General features: G+C 39.3%; 2 protein-coding genes across 6 annotated transcripts in view; one reads left to right on the forward strand and one right to left on the reverse strand.

Annotated features, from left to right (window-relative positions):
• Positions 1-16,527, reverse strand: part of LOC310649710 (uncharacterized protein) — a 629,251-nt gene extending 612,724 nt beyond the window's left edge. Inside the window, exon 1 of the mRNA XM_083378401.1 lies at positions 14,626-16,527. Within this exon, the coding sequence (XP_083234527.1) occupies positions 14,897-16,045 (1,149 nt within the window). The 5' untranslated portion in view covers positions 16,046-16,527 and the 3' untranslated portion in view covers positions 14,626-14,896. The remainder of the gene's footprint in view (positions 1-14,625) is intronic.
• Positions 1,315-19,263, forward strand: CWC25 (CWC25 spliceosome associated protein homolog). 5 transcript variants are annotated; one of them, XM_083378391.1, is made up of 11 exons: positions 1,315-1,417; positions 2,426-2,598; positions 4,563-4,799; positions 6,304-6,373; positions 9,014-9,126; positions 9,387-9,441; positions 9,705-9,859; positions 10,720-10,803; positions 13,602-13,685; positions 16,616-16,780; positions 18,210-19,263. In XM_083378391.1, exons 1-11 carry the CDS (start codon positions 1,400-1,402, stop codon positions 18,322-18,324), a joined length of 1,269 nt encoding a protein of 422 aa, XP_083234517.1. In that variant the 5' UTR covers positions 1,315-1,399; the 3' UTR covers positions 18,325-19,263. The 5 variants fall into 5 exon arrangements, with proteins under 5 accessions (XP_083234517.1, XP_083234518.1, XP_083234521.1 ...); XM_083378392.1 differs by having other exon boundaries at positions 16,619-16,780; XM_083378395.1 differs by having other exon boundaries at positions 4,563-4,652.
• The last annotated feature ends 2,883 nt before the right edge of the window (positions 19,264-22,146 follow it).

Here is a 22,146-nt window from a genome sequence, read left to right on the forward strand (position 1 = left end):
TTGTTAAGTTTGAACGGTCACTATATGCAGGGCTTTTCAACCAGTGGTAGGGGTACCACCTGTGGTACATTGGCACCTGGCAGGTGGTACGCAACCATCCTAGAAAAGTGGTGGCGGGGGAGGGGAATGAGCTGAACCAGTGGCAGCACCGCACAAGCCTGAGCGAGAGATGGCTGGAGCTGCAGGGCTATCAGGGCTAAGCGGAAGCGCCAGGATTAGTGCTTCTTCAGGGCTATCAGGGCTCAGTGGAAGCTGAAGCTCGGTCCTGATCCTGGCACTTCTGAGCCCAGAAGAAGCGCTGATCAGCTGGAATGTTGCAGCATCTCCAGGGTCTTCTGATTTACATTCAGATGCTGGGCAACTGATTCATATTTATGATGGTCAGTGTCCCAGAGTCATGTGAAGTGACCAAAACTTGCTGCAACCACCCAGCAGACGGTGGAATAAAAAACCAAATACCCACCCACCTCACCCCTGCTGCCAATCAACAGAAATGCTCACAACAATGAAAACCTTGGACAGGAGGAAGAGCGCCGATGGGCAAGTAGGCAGGTGTGTTGCTCGGCTGTGGCTTGGGGGGGGCACTTTTTTCAGTGCCATTGTAACTTCGAACAGTCACTAAGAAAACTGTTGTAAGTCGAGGACTACCTGTACTTCATCACTTTTTTCCTTTTTTTTTTTTTTTTGGTCATCAAATTTTTGATACCTTGCTAGGCGACTGGTGGTACTTGGATGTTACCATTACCTAAAAGTGATACAATGGGTGAAAAGCTAGAAAAGCCCTAAATGAACTATATAGTAAGTCAAGGACTATGTGTATTTGATTAAACCTTTCACATGTCTATTTTGCTATCATGCTGCCATTCCTGTGAGAATTAATTTTTTTCACACTTTCCCAAACCCTGGTGACTGAACTACTGGCTAATTAATAGAAGTAGTTCAAAGTAGTTTCTGGATGGACTGAAGTATCACAGCAATTGAACTGATTTAAAAGATGGGAGCAAATTTCCACCCACACGCTTACAGTGTACAAAGGCAACATAAATGAGATGCACGCAATCTTGTGTGAAAAAGGCACACAATCTTCCTTAGCCTGCCTCCTTCCAAATATTATATTACTACTCATATCATCGCGTGAGTCTGATAGTTGAGCCTTTATAATAATAATAATATAATAATACTATCAATTTCCCCCACAACAGGGAAAAAACGCTTCAAAATCGACAGAGGAAGCTTTTTATACGTATCTGTTTTTAAATCCATTACTTCCGCTTTGGGAGGAGCGACGTTTGAGATAGATATAAAATGTTGCGTCATCATTCTACGCCGGTCTGAGCTCCACAGCCGAGTTGGAGTGGAGCTGCGTAGCGGCTGCTCCAAAGAAGACTGAGCTGTCGCCATGGGGGGAGGCGATCTGGTGAGAAAAAAAAGGGAATGGAGAAAAGCCGAGGTAGAAGGAGGGGAGGGATCGAGACTGGGACAGTCCGAATTGGCTTGGATTTGAATTAATCGAAACTAAAAGCTCATTTCTTATCTCCATTCGCAGTTCACTTGCTATGTACACATTTGGATGAAAATACAGGGATATTTCGTATAATGTAATTGTATACTATATTATATAATTGAAATGTAAGGACGTTTTTAAGGTTGGAGAGACTTGCGCTAGTGTGGGGGAATGGCTTGGTTGGAATTCAGAGTTATGGAAAGCAGTTCAGAAGAAATGAGGTAGGGACAGCAGCATATCTTCTTTAAGCACTTGCTAGAGGTAAAGAGCTTCTTTATAGCAACCTAAGTGGCTTATCACTAGGTCATAATCTAGTTTGTCTAGTTTATTAAGATGTGATATCTTAGCTATTGTTTCACATATCACTAATTTATAATCTGGTTACTTTTGCTTTAGCAGATTATGATATTTTAGCCACTGTTTACAAGCCATGGTTTATGGTTTATTGTATGTGGTGAGTCCAGTTAGTATTCAAATAGTATATTCAACCATTTTTAAGAAAAACATGACTTTCTATGATGTGTGAATCTAATTGGTGAGGATTCTTAATGTACCAATTAACAGACTATGGAAAGTTCATTTGGAATGGAGGACACAAATAGCCCCACAGTCCAATAATTGTAATGTGCTAATTGAGCTTATTAAATCAATGATATGAAATTGACTTGAAGCAAAATGTATCTGGTGTGTAGTGGCTAGCTAGCTGCCATTCTGTTACAGAACAATGACTGTAAACTATAAAATGAGGGAACTATTTGAATAGCAATATAAATATGGAGCTAACACTTCTATGTACTTAATTTTAGTTCACTGAGGTTTGCATTCAGGTATTTTTCTGGTTGACATTTAATATGTATAGCTCTTGTAGAGGAAATTTTCAGATTAAATCAAGATAAATGTTAAATGCTTAATTTTGTCTAGAACCTTAAAAAAAGCTGGCACCCACAAACCCTCCGTAATGTGGAAAAAGTTTGGAAAGCAGAACAAAAGCATGAAGCTGAACGGAAGAAAATTGAAGAGCTACAACGAGAATTGCATGAAGAGCGAGCACGAGAAGAAATGCAGCGTTATGCAGAAGATGTAGGCGCTATCAAGTATGTTGACTTGGATTTATTGGTTTGCAATCATAGAATTGTGGAATAGGAAAGAACTATTTAAGCTATCAATTAGCTACACTAATTCATATTACAGTATCCCTGAAAGAGATTGTTTAGCCTCTATTTTAAAGAATTGTAGTGAAGGGAAAACCATCACATCTTTGGATAATTGATTCTACTGTTGAATTGGATTTATTACAATATTAATTTGCTTTGAATGTTCAGCGAGAATCTGTCTTTGTCTTTTGTTGAAATAAAGTACTATGTCTTCATCATTCCCATAATGCTTAACAAAAGCTATTCAGTCCAAGATCTCTGTTCTTGAAATTTCCATACTAATTTCTGCTGTTTGTTTTCCAGCACTTACTAGTTAAATGTCTATGGAGATTCTCAGTCATCCAGGTCATGGTTGTCCCAAAGGTGCTTTTTCAAGAAGCAACTATCCTGTTCCTCCACACACATTTGGACTACTCAGGTGACCCTGAGGACATAGATAATCTCCAAAGGCGCCCATTCTCCACCATCTAGTCAAAGCTGAAGAAGCTTCTTGGATGACAATCAAAATGTCTTCAAAGTAAAACAAGAAAGTCCAATTGCCTCCTGAAAAAGCATCTTTGGGACACGTACAAGTTACCATTACCTGCTTTAGATTTAAAACCACTTCCTATCTTGTAGAAATTTAGCACTTCACCAGTTCCCTAGGATTTTTTTAATGAAAATATAATTAAAGACTTAGCCAAATCATCCCAAAATTGAGTTCATTTAGATGTGAATATTTAACCAATTAAAATTTAATAGGATTTGTTCCTGCAGGGTCAGTTCTGCCCCCTACAATTGCCTGATGGAACATTTATCTTCCCATTACAGATGACTGAGTGTAGAATAGCTTTGCCTTTTCATTGTTACCTCTTAATATTTTTCCATTGTCATTGAGCAGCCAAAATATCAATTATGTCTTCCTTAAAGAAACCCACTTTTAGCAGCTTCCACCTATCTCAGTTCATTCTGAGCTTTAGCTTTCCTACTACTATTTTTGTACCTATGAGTTAGCTCTCTGTACCCTTCTTTCATGATTTGACTCTTTTTTCTTTCTACTATGTGTCCTTTTTGGATCTTTATTAAGCTTTTTGTGCAACTATATTGGTTTCATAACTTGTTATAGCTAAAAACTTAAAGGACACCTCAGCTAACATTATAGTACATGACAAGTAGTGTTTCCTGTTAGACAGACTTAGTTCATGTAATTTTTATATGCATATGGTATACACACATACATATACGTGTGTGTGTGTGTGTGTGTGTGTGTGTGAGTGAGAGAGAGAGAGAGAGAGAGAGAGAGAGAGAGAGAGAGAGAGAGATCTGTGCATAATACTCTGGTCTGCAAGTGACCTTAGCATAACATCTTCTAGACTGGAATTCTAGAATGTAAAGTAATTAAAGGTGATACTGTTCTGTATATGTGAAATGCATTTTTAATTCAAGAATTAAGTGGATAGAGAGAAATGAAAGAAACAAAATTCTCATTTGGAAATCTAATGCTTCTTGATAAAGCTTTTTTCAATTCAGTTCAGAAAAATGTATTTTAATTAATATTAAATTTTCCTTGATAAAACTGATGAGATCATTGGAATGTAAAAAAAAATTAAAATGTACCAATTCCTCTAGCAATTGTATTTCCCTTCTATCAGCCCTGGGAAATAATGATTTTAATAAGTATCACCAGTGTGTTTATTTTCTCCCATCCAGGAATTCAGAGTTTTTATTTCTTGCATTTAGCATTCCCCCAACCCATCCCAAGCTCTGGACTTATCTATATGTGTAGTGTGTTCTCAGCCTCTTTGTAACGTCAGCCCCCCCAAAAATGTTAAATATTCTGCTTACAGTTATCTTTTTTTTTGGTATTCTCTTCTGACTCTGAGTTGACTTGAAAGTTTTTATATCTTTTCTTCCAAATAAATTAGAAAAAAAGATGAGAAGTTGGAATGGATGTACCAAGGACCAGGTGGCATGGTGAACAGAGATGAATACCTTATGGGGCGTCCAGTTGACAAGTATGTCTTTGAGACAGCAGAGGACAAGGAGGCAGGTTGCTCTTCTGAGACTGGCCTTCTGCCAGGCTCTATCTTTGCATCCACAGGTGCCAATTCTGCCTTGGATATAGCTAGCAAGATTCGGGAAGATCCTCTTTTTATGATAAGGTAATTAAGACTGCTTTCAGTGTCAAAGAAAGTCAGAAAGTATATAAATAAAATCTATAATAAATGAATGGCTGATAAGTGAGGTGATGGCCAGGATGATTTATAAAATGAAAGCATTGAAATATCTATAATATTAACATTTTGAAAACCTGAATTATTCCCTTTAATATCTACAGTGCTTCTCTTTTACATTTTGTGCAAAATTTGATCAGATATGCTAATCCTATAGATTGGGTATTGGGAAATTATGACTTCCGATACTATAACTCAGGGCTTTTCAACCAGTGGTACAGATACCACCTGTGGTACATTGGTACCTGGCAGGTGGTACGCGACCATCGTAGAAAAGTAGCAGGGGAGGGGAATGACCTGAACCAGTGGCAGCACCGAACAAGCCTGAGCGAGAGACGGCTGGAGCTGCAGGGCTTTCAGGGCTCAGTGGAAGCGCCAGGATCAGCACTTCTTTGGGGCTGTCAGGGCTCAGTGGAAGCGCCAGGATCAGCACTTCTTTGGGGTTGTCAGGGCTCAGTGGAAGCGCCAGGATCAGCGCCGGGCTCCAGCTGGAGCCCGGCACTGATCCTGGTGCTTCTGAGCCCAGAAGCACTGGCACTGATCCTGGTGCTTCTGAGCCCAGAACAAGTGCTGATCAGCTGGAATGTTGTAGCATCTCCAGGGTCGTGATTTACATTCAGATGCTTGGGAATTGATTCATATTTATTTTTTATTTTATTTTTTAATTCCATTTATATCCCGCCCTTCTCCGAAGACTCAGGGCGGCTTACAAGCTTAGCAGTAGCCTTCATTCTATGTATATGCCTGCTTATTAGGGCTTTCACACGGTGTGAAAGTCACACTGTGACGGTCACAGTGTCCCAGGGTCATGTGAAGTGACCAAAACCTCCTGCAACCACCCAGTAGAGGGGGTGGAATAAAAACCAAACACCCCCCACCCCCGCTGCCAATCCTCAACTGAAATGCTCACAACAATGAAAACCTTGGACAGGAAGAAGAGCCCCACTGGGCAGGCAGGTGTCTTCCTCAGCTGTGGCTTGGTGGGCACTTTTTTCAGTGCCATTGTAACTTCGAACAGTCACTAAGCGAACTGTTGTAAGTTGAGGACTACCTGTACTTCATCATTTTCTTCCTCTTTTTTTTGGTCATCAAGTTGACATCTTGCTAGGCAACTGGTGGTTACTTGGATGTTGCCATATCCTAAAAGTGGTACAATGCATGAAAAGGTTGAAAAACCCTGCTATAACTGTATCTTTGTATTAGGAAACCTTTGTGGTCACTGGTCTTATACAAGATAATCCTAAAACCAATTATAATCAGTAAAAGCAAAATAAATAAAGCCAACTAAATTTTGATAGAAGATAAAATCCATTTACTCCTGGAAGACCATAGGTGGTATCACCCTCTAATCAGAAATGATACTACTGAAATATAATACCTGAGAATTTCACCTGAAATTACTTAATAAATTAATATTATTTTGTCTATATAGGAAGAGGGAGGAAGAGAAGAAACGTGATGTTTTGAACAATCCTGTAAAAATGAAGAAGATCAAAGAACTGGTATGTTAATGCTGAATGCTCTGTGAATATATACAACAGAATGGTGTTGAATTCCATGATGACAATCCTATGTATTTTGAGCAAAATTGGGTGGGGCTATTTCCAGTTTGATGTAATTGTTAAGGTGTTGGCAAATAAATAAGAAGACTGAGTTCTAGTTCTGTCTTGGGCACAGAAAATTAGCTGCCTGACTTTGGGCCAGCCATTCTCTTTCAGACCAACTCACCTCACAAGTTTCTTGTTTTAGAGAAAATAGGAGGAGATGGGAATATTAGGTATGTTTGCCAGCTCAGTGGTATATAAAAAGGTAGATAAAAAGTATTTAAAAATACACCTAAGATAGGTATTACTTATCAATTTCAAATTATTATGGACAGTGTTGGGAGTTTAGAGCAGAGGCCCCCAACCTTTTGGGCACCAGGGACCGGTTCTGTGGAGAGAGGTTTTTCCATAGACCAGAGGGGGCGTGGTTTCATGTGCTGCCTGCATTCCACAAATGGGGCTTTGCTTGTTTGTGTGGCATAGTTTCTGGTATATCATGGCCCGCTGCCAGTCCATGGACCAGAGGTTGGGGACCCCTGGTTTAGAGCAGGGCTTTTCAACCAGTGGCACGGGTACCACCTGTGGTACATTGGCACATGGCAGGTGATAGCCATCCTAGAAAAGTGGTAGCAGGGGAGGGGAATGAGCTGAACTGGTGGCAGCACAACAATGAAAACCTTGGACAGGAGGAAGAGCGCCGCTGGGCAGGCAGGCACGGGTCTTGCTCGGCTGTGGCTTGGGGGACACTTTTCAGTGCCATTGTAATTTTGAACAGTCATTAAGTGAACTGTTGTAAGTCGAGGACTACCTGTACTTCATCACTTTTTTCTTTTTCTTTTTTCTTTTTTTTTTTTTTGGTCATCAAGTTGACATCTTGCTAGGTGACTGGTGGTACGTAGATGTTGCCATATCCTAAAAGTGGTACAATGGGTGAAAAGGTTGAAAAGCCCTGGTTTAGAGTACCTTTTTTTGAACTGGAGAGAAAGTAATTCCTAAAATGTTTAGGTATATAGACAGTGTGACGTTTACCTTAATCTCTGATGATCTTGGTTTAGAGGGAAAGAGAATAAGGTACAGAAATAATGCCTCAACAAAATACTAAACAATTGCCCAATCAAATTAATAGTCTTTTAATAATTGCTGTATTTACAACAAAAATTGTTAGAAATGAGTACAAACCAGAATGTAGTTTTTCCAATTAATCTTGTACAAGATTATAGTTGGTGTTAAGATTTCTAATTAACACTAATTACTGAAGATATGAAATTATTTCAAATAATTAATGCAGAATATATGCTATAAATCTTCACTCTTCTTATGGCAACCAAAATGTTCATCGACATAGTGAAAACACAGGAAAATCATTTATAGAATACTGCATCATACAAAATCAATACATTTATGTATGTATTGTTTGTATGTATTGTTTTCTCATGGTTTGATCATTCTTTAAAAAAATTTTTAGTCTGTTTCTTATTCTTTTTATGAAGGTAAGCAGATTAAGCACTCTCAGTGTTGGCTATATCACTCACCATACCTGGGCATTTTTCCACAGCGAATGACTAACTGAATTAGTAAATAACTGACATCCTTTTCTTTCAGAATACCTGCAACTTCTGTGTCCTTCTCACTTAATTCACTTAAGTTAGAGTTAGAATTAGGAGTTTGCTTCTTCAGACGGATCATGTTTGTGTTTTACCAATGGCCCATTGCAGAAGCTGGGCTTGGTAGTGCATTTTGAATGTTTTGATTACGCCTTGGTTGAGAGGTTGAATTTTTGATGTAGGGTTTGGAGGCAAAAATTTCACTTTCACGTTTATAAGATGATTCACTTAGGACAATTGTTTATTACAAGGAGAATGGAACATTTCTTCTTCATTTCTTGGTCCATACTGCTTATCCACTTCTCAAACAGGGTACCAGTCATCCATGCAGATTTGTTAGATTTCCAGGTGAGGGAAGGTCTGTGGACTGCAGGTTCTTGAATGAGGATGGGTTTGCCGATTTACCGATTATCAAAAGTTTTAGCTTCTCTCCAGTTAAGCTAGCCCACAGCAGAACTGTGAAACGTTCTTTAGAAAGTTTTCCACTCTTACATTTGTCATAAAGAGGCTCCTGCCAGGCATTGCCTTGAAAAAGAGTCCATACTTGTCAGTGTTAGGGATGTCATCATCTTTACTATCGAATCAAAGTCAAAAATATTGTATTCTTTGATATTCTTCTTGAAAGAAATTCATTGCTACCAATTCTACATTTCACTTTTCTTGCTCTTGATGCAGACTGGACTCAACTAGTCAAGTTATAGAAAATAAATTAATACTGTGTCAAGGTCCAGGTAGTCAAGATGCAACTTACAGAGGTGGTCATTATAGAGAGGTTGGCTTTCTATTGTGTACATATACCATACAGTACACCTGGTCTCTGAAAATTAGGTCAACTTATGGAGATGGTCAGTGCAGGGAAGTGGTCAACTATGGAAATTTTACTGTATGTTCTCAAAATTGTATTAAGTACCTGTTGGCCCAAAAGGAATTAGGACAATACTGTAAACTCTGGTGATTATTGTGAAACTAATACTCCCTTTTTCAAATGATCCAGTTACAAAGCAGTTTGGAGAAGAAGAAAAAAAGAAAGAAAGAGAAGAAGAAGAAGCACAAGAAACATAGGCACCATAACTCCAGTAGTGGTGAAGATGAAGAGATTAAAACTAAGTATGATTTATATACATTTATTCATTTAGCCTATTTTAGAGGCTTGGTTTGACTACTGTTCATAATTGCAGAGAAAAAAATGGAACTCCGTTCCCACAGAAATACATGCTATATAAAGGGGTCTTTTGGAGTTTTAAAGATGGTACATGTAGTCTCTGGTTAATAACCACTCCTTCAGCCACTGTTCACAGTTAAAATAAAAGGGAATTCAGACCTATCACACTCATGAATTGTTAGAATTTAATTTTCTTTTGCTTTAGGTCACGGGAGAAAATAGAATATCTTCATCGCCAAAAACCAGGATATGGATTGCAAGTACGTATTGTGCTCTGTAGTATTTACTATACAATATAAAATAGAGATGCTATTTATTGGGGCCAGTTTGACTAAAATTGTGAAGTATATGAACTATTATCTTTGAATTCCTTGCTAGTGTAGATTAACTGCTAATACCTTTACAGTCACAGTTTGGGACAGCTGCGTGCAGTCAGTTGAATATAGCAATTTATTCTCTAATAAAGCAATATTTTTCCATGTTTAAACTCTTTAAGAAAATGGCATTTTTCTCATAATGCTAGGTTCGTGATAGTGGCCATGAAAGGATGTCTCATAAACTCCAACAGAGTTTAGGATCAGAGCAACAAAGCCATTCTCCTGAAAGGCATGTGAACAAGAACACAAATCAGGACTCAAGCAGGCATAAGAGATCAAGATCACCTAGAGACAGTAAACTGTAAGCAAAAATTGGGCAACCAATTCTCCTTTTCTACGATAGAGGTTATCTTAGTGCTTTGGAATTATTCAAATCTTAGATTAGGTGGTTTTTGTATACATAAATTTACATTGCCACATTAAAAATTATAATGAATAGAGGCCAGAATAATGATCTTTCAAGTATTCTCAGTCCTCACAACTTATTGGATGAAGGACTGAGAATACTTGAAAGATAATTATTCTGGCCTCTATTCATTGTAATTTTTAATGTGGCAAGGTAAATGTTTTCAGAATATATGGAGTAATTATATTCATTGTTCAAAATTAATGACAATTTAATATTTGAATTCCCCTCCACCACCCCAAATCATGATTTGGTATGTTGCTCCTCTTGCTCATTCAAAAGGCAAGTGCAGTCATTGGGTTGAAAAATATTATGCGTCCTGGTAGTATAAGATAAAGAATTAGTAATAGAATAGCTTAAACTACTCCTTCATGGATTACTGCTTTGTTGTGGTGAAGGGGCTTGCGTAATTCAATGAAGCTATGAGCTATGCCGTGCAGGGCCACCCAAGACGGACAGGTCATAGCAGAGAGTTCTGACAAAACGTGATCCACTGGAGAAGGAAATGGCAACCCACTCCAGTATCTTTGCCATGAAAACCCTATGGACAGTACCAAAAGGCAAAACGATATGATGCTGGAAGATGAGCCCCTCAGGTCAGAAGGCATCCAATATGCTACTGGGGAAGAGCAGAGGGCTAGTACTAGTAGCGCCAGTAAGAATGAAGTGACTGGGCCAAAGCCGAAAGGATGCTCAGCTGTGGATGTGTCGTGGTGAAAGGAAAGTCCGATGCTGTAAAGATTTTTTCTCCATAGGAACCTGGAATGTAAGATCCATGAATCAAGGAAAGCTAGACGTGGTCAAACAAGAGATGACAAGACTAAACATCAACATCTTAGGTATCAGCGAATTAAAATGGACAGGAATGGGTGAATTTAATTCAGATGACCATCAGGTATACTACTGCAGGCAAGAATCCCTCAAGAAATGGAGTAGCCTTCATAGTCAATAAAAAAGTAGGAAAAGCAATACTGGGATACAGTACTCAAAATGACAGAATGATCTCAGTTCAAATCCAAGACAAACCATTCAATATCACAGAAGTCCAAGTCTATGCCCCAACCACTGGTGCTGAAGAGGATGAAATTGACCGGTTCTATGAAGCCCTACAGCACCTTATAGAACTTACACCAAAAAATGATGTTCTTATCATCATGGGGGATTGGAATGCTAAAGTAGGAAGCCAAAAGATAACCGGAATAACAGGCAAGTTTGGCCTTGGAGTACAAAATGAAGCAGGGCACAAGCTGATAGAATTTTGTCAAGAGAATACGATGGTCATAGCAAACACTCTTTTACAACAACCCAAGAGACGGCTTTACACATGGACATCACCAGACGGTCAACACAGAAATCAGATTGACTATCTGCTCTGCAGCCAAAGATGGAGAAGCTCTATACAGTCAGTAAAAACAAGACCAGGAGCTGACTGTGGTTCAGACCATGAGCTTCTTGTTGCAAAGTCTAGGCTTAAATTAAAGAAAGTAGGGAAAAGCGCTAGGCCAGTCAGGTATGAATTAAATCATATCCCTGTTGAATATACAGTAGAGGTGACAAATAGATTTAAGGAATTAGATCTGATAGGCAGAGTGCCTGAAGAACTATGGACAGAGGTTCGCAACACTGTACAACAGGTAGCAACCAAAACCATCCCAAAGAAAAAGAAATGCAAGAAAGCAAAATGGCTGTCTGAGGAAGCTTTGCAAATAGCTAAGGAAAGGAGGGAAGCGAAAAGCAAGGGAGAAAAAGAAAGATATGCCCAATTAAATGCAGAATTCCAAAGAATAGCTAGAAGAGATAAGAATGCCTTCTTAAATGAACAATGCAAAGAAATAGAAGAAAACAATAGAATAGGGAGGACCAGAGATCTTTTCAATAAAATTGGAGAGATGAAAGTAACGTTTCATGCAAAAATGGGCATGATAAAGGACCAAAATGGCAGGGACCTAACAGAAGCAGAAGAGATTAAGAAGAGGTGGCAAAATTACACAGAAGAACTATACAAGAATGAGCTTAACGTCCCTGATAATCACAATGAGGTGGTCACTGACCTCGAGCCATACATCCTAGAATGTGAAGTGAAGTGGGCCTTAGAAAAGCTGAGCAACAACAAAGCTACTGGAGGTGACAGTATTCCAGCTGAGCTATTCAAAATCTTAAAAGACGATGCAGTAAAAGTGCTATACTCAATTTGCCAGCAAATTTGGAAAACTCAACAGTGGCCTCAGGATTGGAAAAGATCAGTGGAAAAGATCCAAAGGAAGGCAGTGCCAAAGAATGTTCAAACTATCGCACCATTGCACTCATTTCTCATGCTAGTAAAGTTATGCTTAAAATCCTATAAGCTAGACTCCAGCAGTATGGATCGAGAACTACCAGACGTACAGGCAGGATTTTGAAGAGGCAGAGGAACTAGAGATCAAATTGCTAACATACGCTGGATCATGGAGAAAGCTAGAGAGTTCCCGAAAAACATCTACTTCTGCTTCATTGACTATGCTAAAGCCTTTGATTGTGTGGATCATAACAAACTGTGGCAAGTCCTTAAAGAGATGGGCGTACCAGACCATCTTATATGTCTCTTGAGAAACCTATATTCGGGCCAAGAAGCAACAGTGAGAACTGGACACGGAACCACTGATTGGTTCAAAATTGGGAAAGGAGTCCGGCAAGGCTGTATCCTGTCGCCTTGCCTATTTAACTTATATGCAGAGCACATCATGAGAAAGGCAGGGCTAGATGAATCAAAAGTTGGAATTAAGATTGCCGGAAGAAACATCAACAACCTAAGATATTCAGATGATACCACTCTAATGGCAGAAAGTGAAGAGGAACTAAAGAGCCTCTTGTTGCGAGTGAAGAAGGAGAGTGCAAAACCTGGGTTGAAACTAAACATTAAGAAAACCAAGATCATGGCATCCGGCCCTCTCAATTCCTGGCAAATAGATGGGGAAGAAATGGAGGTAGTGACAGATTTTATTTTCCTGGGCTCCAAGATCACTGCAGATGGGCACTGTAGCCAAGAAATTAAAAGACGCTTGCTCCTCAGGAGGAAAGCCATGGCAAATCTAGACAGCATACTAAAAAGCAGAGACATCACCCTGTCAACAAAAGTGCGTATAGTCAAGGCTATGGTCTTCCCAGTTGCAATGTATGGCAGTGAAAGTTGGACCATAAAAAAGGCTGAGTGCCAAAGAATTGAGGCCTTTGAACTCTGGTGCTGGAGAAGACTCCTGCGAGTCCCTCGGACTTCAAGGCGCTCAAACCGGTCAGTCCTAGAGGAGATCAACCCTGACTGCTCTTTAGAAGGCCAGATCCTGAAGCTGAAACTCAAATGCTTTGGCCACCTAATGAGAAGGAAGGACTCACTGGAAAAGAGCCTAATGCTGGGAAAGGTTGAGGGCAAGAGAAGAAGGGGACGACAGAGAATGAGGTGGCTGGATGGAGTCACTGAAGCAGTAGGCGTGAGCTTAAATGGACTCCAGAAGATGGTAGAGGACAGGAAGGCCTGGAGGAACATTGTCCATAGGGTCGCGATGGGTCGGACACGACTTCGCAACTAACAACAACAGCTTAAAGTAAAGAATTATTAATAATGAATTATTATTTTTATGGAAATAAAATTTTTGAATTGCAGGGACAATGGTATGGAACAAAAGGCAAAAACAAAATACAAGAATTTTCATAAGGAACACCAACACCGAAGACCACAGACTTTGAGGTATGTGGATGGGCATGGTATTGGTGTATTTTTAATGGGTTATGACATAACTATCATATATTGTAGGCAGAATATTTTGAAAAAATGCATTCTATAATGCTTGGCAATTAAAAGGGTTATAAAAATAAGATTCAGCAATTTTCTCTTATTTTTAAAAACCATTATCATTATTGCCCATTATTTAAACCCCCAATGTCCAACTTTATAAGATCTCCTCCAATTTGAGGATGAATGATCTACATTACTAAGGATACTACTGAGCCTCAATCTCTGCACTTGCTTCCTGTTGATTTCAAAACACTTTGCAAAGCTTTAAATACTTTTAATGCACTGGATGCAGTCAGCAAATACATCAGATTTAATGTATAAATTTGTTAAAGATTCATATGGTGCAGAAGTGTAAAGAACGTATGGTCCTTTCTAGTTTGACTTAAGCCCTTATTCTTTAATTAATTACTACTCTGGCTATTAATCACTTATTACTACTCTGGCTATTAATCACTTAATCACAGTTTTAGAGAACCCTATTTCTTTTTTTTTTTATTGAAAAGTTTTAACATACAATTTTTCCCTTAGAAAATCCCCCCTCCCCCACCCTTCTCCCTCCCCCCCTCCCCCCCGACTTCCCAGAGCTAAGTACAAGGTATGTATAAAAAAAAACAATCATAAACAACCATATACTAACAACCATAAACTCTAAAATCTATCACTCTCTAGCTTATATAGGATAAAACAAACCTTAGTAATATTAAATATATATATGAAAAAACTAATATAAAAAAAGAAACAAAGAAAGAAGCCTTATTCAAATATAAAACTTCTTAACCCTATACTTATTCTGGATAAACTCAAACCATTCTCTCCCTTCCATAATATAGCGTTCCTGCAAGTAATCTTGCAAATAGGCCGAAATCTTCGCCATTTCAACCAAATCGGAAACCTCTTTCCAGTACTAACCTATCAAAAGTCTTGCTGCCGTAATTAAATTCAACATCAACTTAGTATGTTCCACCAGACTTTTATCCAAAAAGCCTTAACCTTTTTACAAGTCCACCATATATAAAAATATATTACGTCTTCATCACCGCACCTCCAACATTTAGGCTAATGATTCAGATACATACTTAGCTTTTTAAAATCTAAATACCATCTATAAAACATTTTGTAAAAATTCTCTCTTAGATTTCAAACTTGTTTAAATTTTACATTCCTCACCCAAATCTTTTCCCACCTCCCACTACTTGGCTGTAAGTACGTTGTGAAAGTTCCATAGACTTCTGCTGTTCTTGTTCTTTTATCTTTTTTGATCGTTTTAAAGCAGCACGCGTCATCCTCTGTTCTCTGGGATCATCCAAAGGTGTTATAACTTGATCTCCTCCAGCACCATTCTCCTCTGTCTGTCCATCTTCAGCCTCTTGATGTTCTCCTTCTCCAGATCCCTTTGCAGCTTCCAGAAGTGTTAATGGGGTTGCTTTTAAAACATTATTGTAAAAATCACGCGCTTGCATCACAGTAACCAGACGGTACCTTTTACCTTCATACATCACCATCAACCCAGCTGGGATCTCCCATCTGAACCTTATATCTCGTTGCTTGAGCTCTTGCACAAGAAATGTAAAATCCTTCCTTCTTAAAATCTTTGGAGGAATTTCTTTTAGAACCAGAACTTCTTGATCAGCAATCACGACTTTAGTATCATAGGCAGCTTGTATAACTTCATCTCTAATTTCCCTTTTTGCAAAATAAACCACCACATCTCTAGGCAACTTTCTCTGTCTAGCAATCCATGAATTCACACGAAACACTTTATCCATGCCTCCTTTTATTTCGGATGCTGGCTGATTCAATACCACTTCAAGAGCCTCAGAAACCAGCTGCTTTAGATCTTCCTTAATATTCTCCTTTAAACCTCTGATTCTAATGGCAAACTGCATCTGGAAATATTGAGCAAGACTCAATTCTCTATCCATTTTATCTCTTAAATCTTCATTCTCCAGTACTTTTGCTTCTAATATGGCATTCTTTTGAGTCAAATCTTCCACTTTTTCATCCAAATCTTCCACACATTCAGCCACTTTATACACTGAAGACAAAATGTCTACCTTCATCACCCTGAACTTCTGTTCCATCCTCTCCTCCATTCTCTCCTCCAACTTCTTCAATTTCTCCTCCATCTGTGCAAATTTATCACCAATTGATTGATTAATTGATTCCAAAAGTACCTGGGCATGTTTATCCAAAGCATTTCGTAAATCCTTCGGTGTCAATACATCAGGAGGGTGCAACGCCTGTAATGATGATTGTTGCACCGGAGAAGATCCACCACTCCGAAGAGTTTTAGGGGGAGGTTTAGCCGCCATCTTTAACTTTCAATTGTGACGCACTTTCACTTAAAGTTTAAAAAAGTCCATCAAGCTCGAGAGTAAAATAAAATAATCCTCTTCACCTTTTCCTCTTGTACCGCTCTGCCTGCTCCTTTTAATCCATAGTCCTTCCTTCAGGCAGGGGTGGTCGCAGACGCCTGGCTCTGCTCCATGAAATCAGGAGCAGAGGCGCTGGCCAGCTGGGAGCGACCCAGGCTACGGGGGAGTTCGATCCTTCAGCCGCCCAAGCTACAAGCTCAGGCGGCCCCGGAGAACTCAACCCCTACCTGGGGCCTCACCCCCGCCTCTTCTCCCGAGGAGGGGGCTTCAAATTCGCCCGAACAGCTGATCGGCGCTGTTTCGGGCGAAAATCACTCAGCTGAGCCGCGGGCAGCCTGGGAAGGCTGCCTCCGGCGCCGCGCAGCCACCGGAAGTCTAGGGGGGGGAGAACCCTATTTCTTCTGCGTACAATAGCCAAGAGAAAGGTTACTCCATAAGTTGATAGTGATTATTATCATTTGAAAAGCCACTACTCTGCTGTCTAAAATCATATTAATTTATTTTAAGCAGAAAATTATCTGCAGAAGAGCTGGAGGAAAGACGGAAGGAAATGATGGAGAATGCCAAATGGCGAGAAGAAGAAAGAAAAAACAATGTGAATAAACATAGAAAAGAAGAAGAAAGAGAGCAAGCTCTAGAAAAACTTTGCCAGTCCAATGGGAAGTTTATACAGTGAGTGACCCTTCTTTCTAAAATTAGGGAAGAGCCATAGCTCAATTGGAACAGCATATATTGAACACAGAAGGTCCTGGTTCAGTCTTCATTAAAACACTTAGATGATTATTGCACTTGATATAAAGCAGCAGTTTGATAGTCTTCTTGTGATGCATGCTTGTTTCACCTTCCAAGGTATTAGATATAAGGAGGAAATGTTTTTCTTAATTTTTAAGACAAACACATTTGGAACTTTCATATTTTCATTCACTGTTTCTCAGCCTTAACAACTTTAAGATATGTGGATTTCAATTCCCAAATTCCCTTTCAGGTATACTGACCAGGAATCTGGGAACTGAAGTCCACATATCTTAAAGTTGCTAAGGCTTAGAAACAGTGATCTAGTTTCTCTCACTACAGATAGCTTCAATTGAGCCCAAAATTTCCATTGCTAAGTGAGACGTTTGTTAAATGCGTCTTGCTCCATTTTACTCCTTTGCTCCTTTCTTGCCATAGTTATAATTGTTCAGTTAGTAACATAGCTGTTAAGTAAATCTGACTTCCTGCTTGTCAGGTCACAAAAGGGGATCACATAACCTTAGGACACTGCAACCATCATAAATATAAGTCACTTGCCAAGTGTCTGATTTTGATCACATGACCATGGGGATACTACAGTGGTCATGAGAAAAATGGTTGAAAGTCACTTTTTTCAGTGCTGTTGTAACTTCTAATGGTCACTAAATGAACTGTTGTAAGTCGAGGACTCCCCCCCCCCCCACACACACACAGTGCTTCTGCTGGAACAGCCAGTAAAGTGGCAAATGTGGAACCTGGATGGATGGAGCCTTCAAAGCAGGTCTGTGAATTTTCCAAAGGGTGGGTTTCTTTAACAATTTGGGGAGGGATGCTTCACTTTCAGTAGAACCCCTTTTAAATACTTTGCACAATTCCCATCATTTCCTCAGCCTTTTCCATAATGGGCCATTTGTGTATGAATTGGAATCTAAATATATTAAAGCAGGAACTATAATAATGGTTGTAAACTACTTTAGGATAATATGATCTTGCTAAGGATTAGGTAAAAATCTGGGTATGAGGGAGAAAGTGCAGAGGCATAGAATTATCTTGAATAGGAAGAGGAAAGCTTTTTTATGTGTAAGGAGTGATGCAAAAAAACATGTATGAGTTAATGACTACAGAAAAGAATGAAAACAAGATAGATTTTCTTTTCTAGACTTGAGAGATTTCATGTTTTGTATTGTTCCTGCCCCACTACCCCCGATATTATGCAGAAGGACATTTAAACAGTTTTTTTTAATATCCTGGTTAATTTCTCCTTTTTTTCTTGTTTTTTTCGGTCATCTTTTTTCTGGTGAAAAATGTTATAAAGGGCAAAATGAATACTTACACCCTTCTTTGTTTCTTTATTTCTTTTAACTTGCAGCAATATAAAATTGGAGAGTGCATCCACTTCCTCTCTTGAAGACAGAGTGAAGAGAAACATTCACTCTATCCAAAGGACACCAGCAGCCCTAGAAAAAAACTTCATGCATCGATGAAATTCTTTTGTGTCCTATCACTGGCCCACTAAGGACTTGGGGTTTTTTGTTTTTTCCCTGAGGACCATTCAGGAAATTTTCATGGGCCAGGTTATTTTTTTCCTTTGTCTGGATAGCACAAGAGAGTTCACTGTGATATTCCATTACAATGTTTTCAAATTAAGGTATTTTAAATACATAACAGCTTGAAATATCCTTATAGACCAATTTGTTAGAAATCTCTGCTTTTTCTTTTATATTTTATAATGTAGTGCTATAAAGGGTTATAAGAGTTTTGCTCCTGTTCCCACTGAAAGGAAAGATGGAATCGGAACAAGTTATTTTTAGTTATATTAAAAAGAGAAAGATTATTACAGAAGCTTTCGTTGTCTAATAATAATTCCTCTGCCTTTCATGTTCTTAACAGTATGATATACTTGGGTCCAGTATAACTGGATTTATACTTCTGTTTTTCAGAAGTATCTTTCCTTCCCAGAATTGTTCACATCATTTTATTTTATGCAAGACTTAATGCTTACTCTAGAGAAAAATCTCTTTCCTAAAAGGAGACAATAATTTCATTCATTTTTTTAAAATAGAAACAGGAAAACTTTGTGCCTAAAACAGCTTCTATAACAAGCAAAGTTTCTTAATAGGCAAAAGGGAACAGACAAAACTTTAGGACAGCAGTCTTTCATATATTCTTTTGTGATATGTAAATATTCACCTTTATATATCTAACTGGCATTTAATATGTGTATATAACTTTTTATATATATAGCTTTTTAGCATTTTTGTGGTATTTAAAAATATTGAGAAATGGGCCCGCGGCTGAGCTAAGGAAAGTAGGACGAGTTTCGGCTATTTAAATCTCTCTCCCCTCCCCCACCCCCAGTCTACAAAGCCAGAAAGGTTGGGGAACTCTGTTCTAAACTGTAATAAAGAAATGGCTTATTTAAATTTAAATAGCAATTTATGGATAATACAGTATGAACATGCTCTGAAAAAAGTTGGATGGGTTGTTAATAACAAATTGGTAACAACTTCTTTGGGAGGATTTGCAAAAGGTGCACCTTTAATGACTAAGAGTGCAATTTTGAATGGAGTAGACAGCCTAAAAGAAGTGTGGGCCTAAGCCCTGCAATTTTTAAGACACAGTTGCAAGCACCTTGATCTAAAGCAAAGTTGCTTTAGTGTGAGACTAATGTAAGACCTATGATGTTCCCATTCATCGCTTATAGAAACAATTCTAGATCAGTTGTGGTTTTCAAACTTAAGTTTAATGGCTGCCACAGAAGGAATGCTTTGCAGTAGTCCCTGTATGAGACTACTAGTACATAACTCACCAAAATAAATGCTCGTTCATAGAGATGAACCTCCTGCATCAGCCAAAGCTGATAAAAAGTTTATGCCATTTATGTCTGCATTAGATTCAGGTCAATCTTACAGTGCAAATCTGTTTCTTAAAAAAAAAAACAGTTCCCAACTTTGTTGTTTTACACCCAGTCCCTTACAACCTGAGGATGTATGGAGGCTGTGGTGACATCTGACTCAAGAGCACAGGAAAGGAGAAATGTAAGCATTATTGGCATATGCCACTAACATACATGTAGTTGTCATTTAACTATGATTGGGGTGGCAATTCCATCTCTAAGCAATACATCATTAAGCAAGACATCACCTGACTGCAGTGGACTTAGCATATCACTTCTATGGTTTAGTAAGATATGTACAAACGTGAAAAAAGGATACCGTTTTTGAGTTCTGTGTTTTTACATATCAGTAAAATCATCTGGTCCTTATAGTTTTTAAAAGGAAGTAAATATAACCTCAGATGACATACCATTCATTTATTTTGCAAAAAAAGCCAAAATGAAGAAGCTTAACAAGCAAGCGAAACTCCATCTGCGCATGAGTGGGATCCAGGCAGCGTGCGAAACTACTCCCCCAGTCCATAGAAAATGCCTTCTACGGAACTGGTTCTGGTGCCTCCAAGGTGCGGGGCCACTGGTCTACAGTAGAGTACCTCTGGAGAAAGATGATGGATGATTCCAACTGGACAGTATTAAAGCCTTTTAAGAGCTTCTATTAAGGCCTATCTCGTGATGATAAAAAGGTGAAAACAATACAGTTCTGTTGTTATTGCATCTGCAGAGTATTGCACTTTCTGAATCACCCAATCTTTCTTAGACAAGGTGAGGGGGGCTCAGACAATCATTCCCAGGGCTGAGGAGAATTTGTTGAATGCTTGTCATAAAATCATTCTGATTTGTTTGTGTGCTGTAGGTTCTTATGAGATGGCTAGAGAGACATTTTGACTAGTAAGTTGAGAATAGTTGGACCCTGCTGATCTAAGGGCAGGGTCTGCTGCATTGTCAATACAAGTACCCTTGTCCCTCTTGGCTGGTGAAAACTTCCAGTATGCAGGTGAATTCATGAGTGATAAATTCCTCACTGCAAGAGGGATACTCCTGGGACCTTTTAAAGAGAGTGGTTTGTCCTCTCCTTAAAAAAATCACATGAACCCACCTACCTGGACAATTTTCATCCAGTTTTCCATCTCCCCTTTTTAGGGAAGGTGATAGAAAAGGTGGTGACTTGGTAGCTCCAGAGAGCCCTGAATAAAACGGGACTTAGGCCCAGCTATGTGAAAGGATTTAGGCCTGGCTATGGGAAAGAAACAGTCTTGGTCATACTTATGGACAATCTCTGATGAGAGCAAGATCTAAATAGTGTAACCATTCTCACCTTTCTTGATTTCTCAAAGGCCTTTGATACCATCGACCATGATATCTTTTTGGGCCAGCTTCACAAGTTGGGGCTGGGTTACAGAGTTTTAGACTGGTTCAGCTCCTTTCTCCAAGGTTGGTCCCAATTAGCATTGATAGGGAGTGAAAGAATCCACCACCACTCACTTACAGCATCTCCCAAGGCTTGGTATTCTCTCCTATTTAACACCGACATGAAATTACTAGTGAGATCCTCTATCACCATGGGTTGAGATATTATCACTATGATGGTGATAGCTCTACATCACCGCAGCATGTGACCCAAGTGATGCTGTATCTGTTCTCTTGCAATGCCTGGAGCTGGATCCTGGATGGGAGAAAACAGACTTTGAACCCTGACAAGACTGAGTGACTTTGGTGCATCTCTAGTTCTTGATGGGGCAGACCAAGTTTGCAATTTTGGAGTTCTCATGGACTCATGTCTCCTACAGCAAATGATGTAGGTGACTAGGAGAGCTTTTGCACAGCTCTGGTTTATGTACCAGTTACAATCTTTCTTGAATCGTGGGTCCCTTTGCTCAAACACTGATCATCTTTCATCTGGACCACAGCAATTCACTCTATATAGGGTTACCCTGCAATCCATTCGGAAGCTTCCACTGCTTCAAAGTATGTCAGGGATAACAGTCTTTGGAGCCCCTAGGATGGTTCATAGTATACCTCTGCTCCACAAATTACATTGGCTACCAGTCTGCTTCTGAATGCAGTACAAGGTGTTGGTTATGACCTTGAAAGCCCTTAATTGTATAGGTCCAGACTACCTGATGAACCAGGTCGTCCTACTAAGACTTGCCCATCCTACTCATACTGGCAAAGAGGGCTTACTGCAGAACCCATCAGTCAAAGAACTCAGATTGTCAGGATCCAGAAGAAAAGCCTTCTTTGCCACAGTACCTGCCCTTTGGAACATTTTGCCCTCTAGGGTAAGATCTGCCTCATATGTTTCCGTGAGCCTGAAGACCTGGATTTGCAAGTTGGCCTTGGACCCAATGGGGGAGCTCTACTCTGGAGGGGGCTGCTAGATTGATAGCAGATTCCATCCCTCTTTTGCACC

Source organism: Vipera ursinii (genome assembly GCF_947247035.1).
Source record: "Vipera ursinii genome assembly, chromosome: Z".
In the NCBI taxonomy this organism is placed as follows: Eukaryota; Metazoa; Chordata; class Lepidosauria; order Squamata; family Viperidae; genus Vipera; species Vipera ursinii.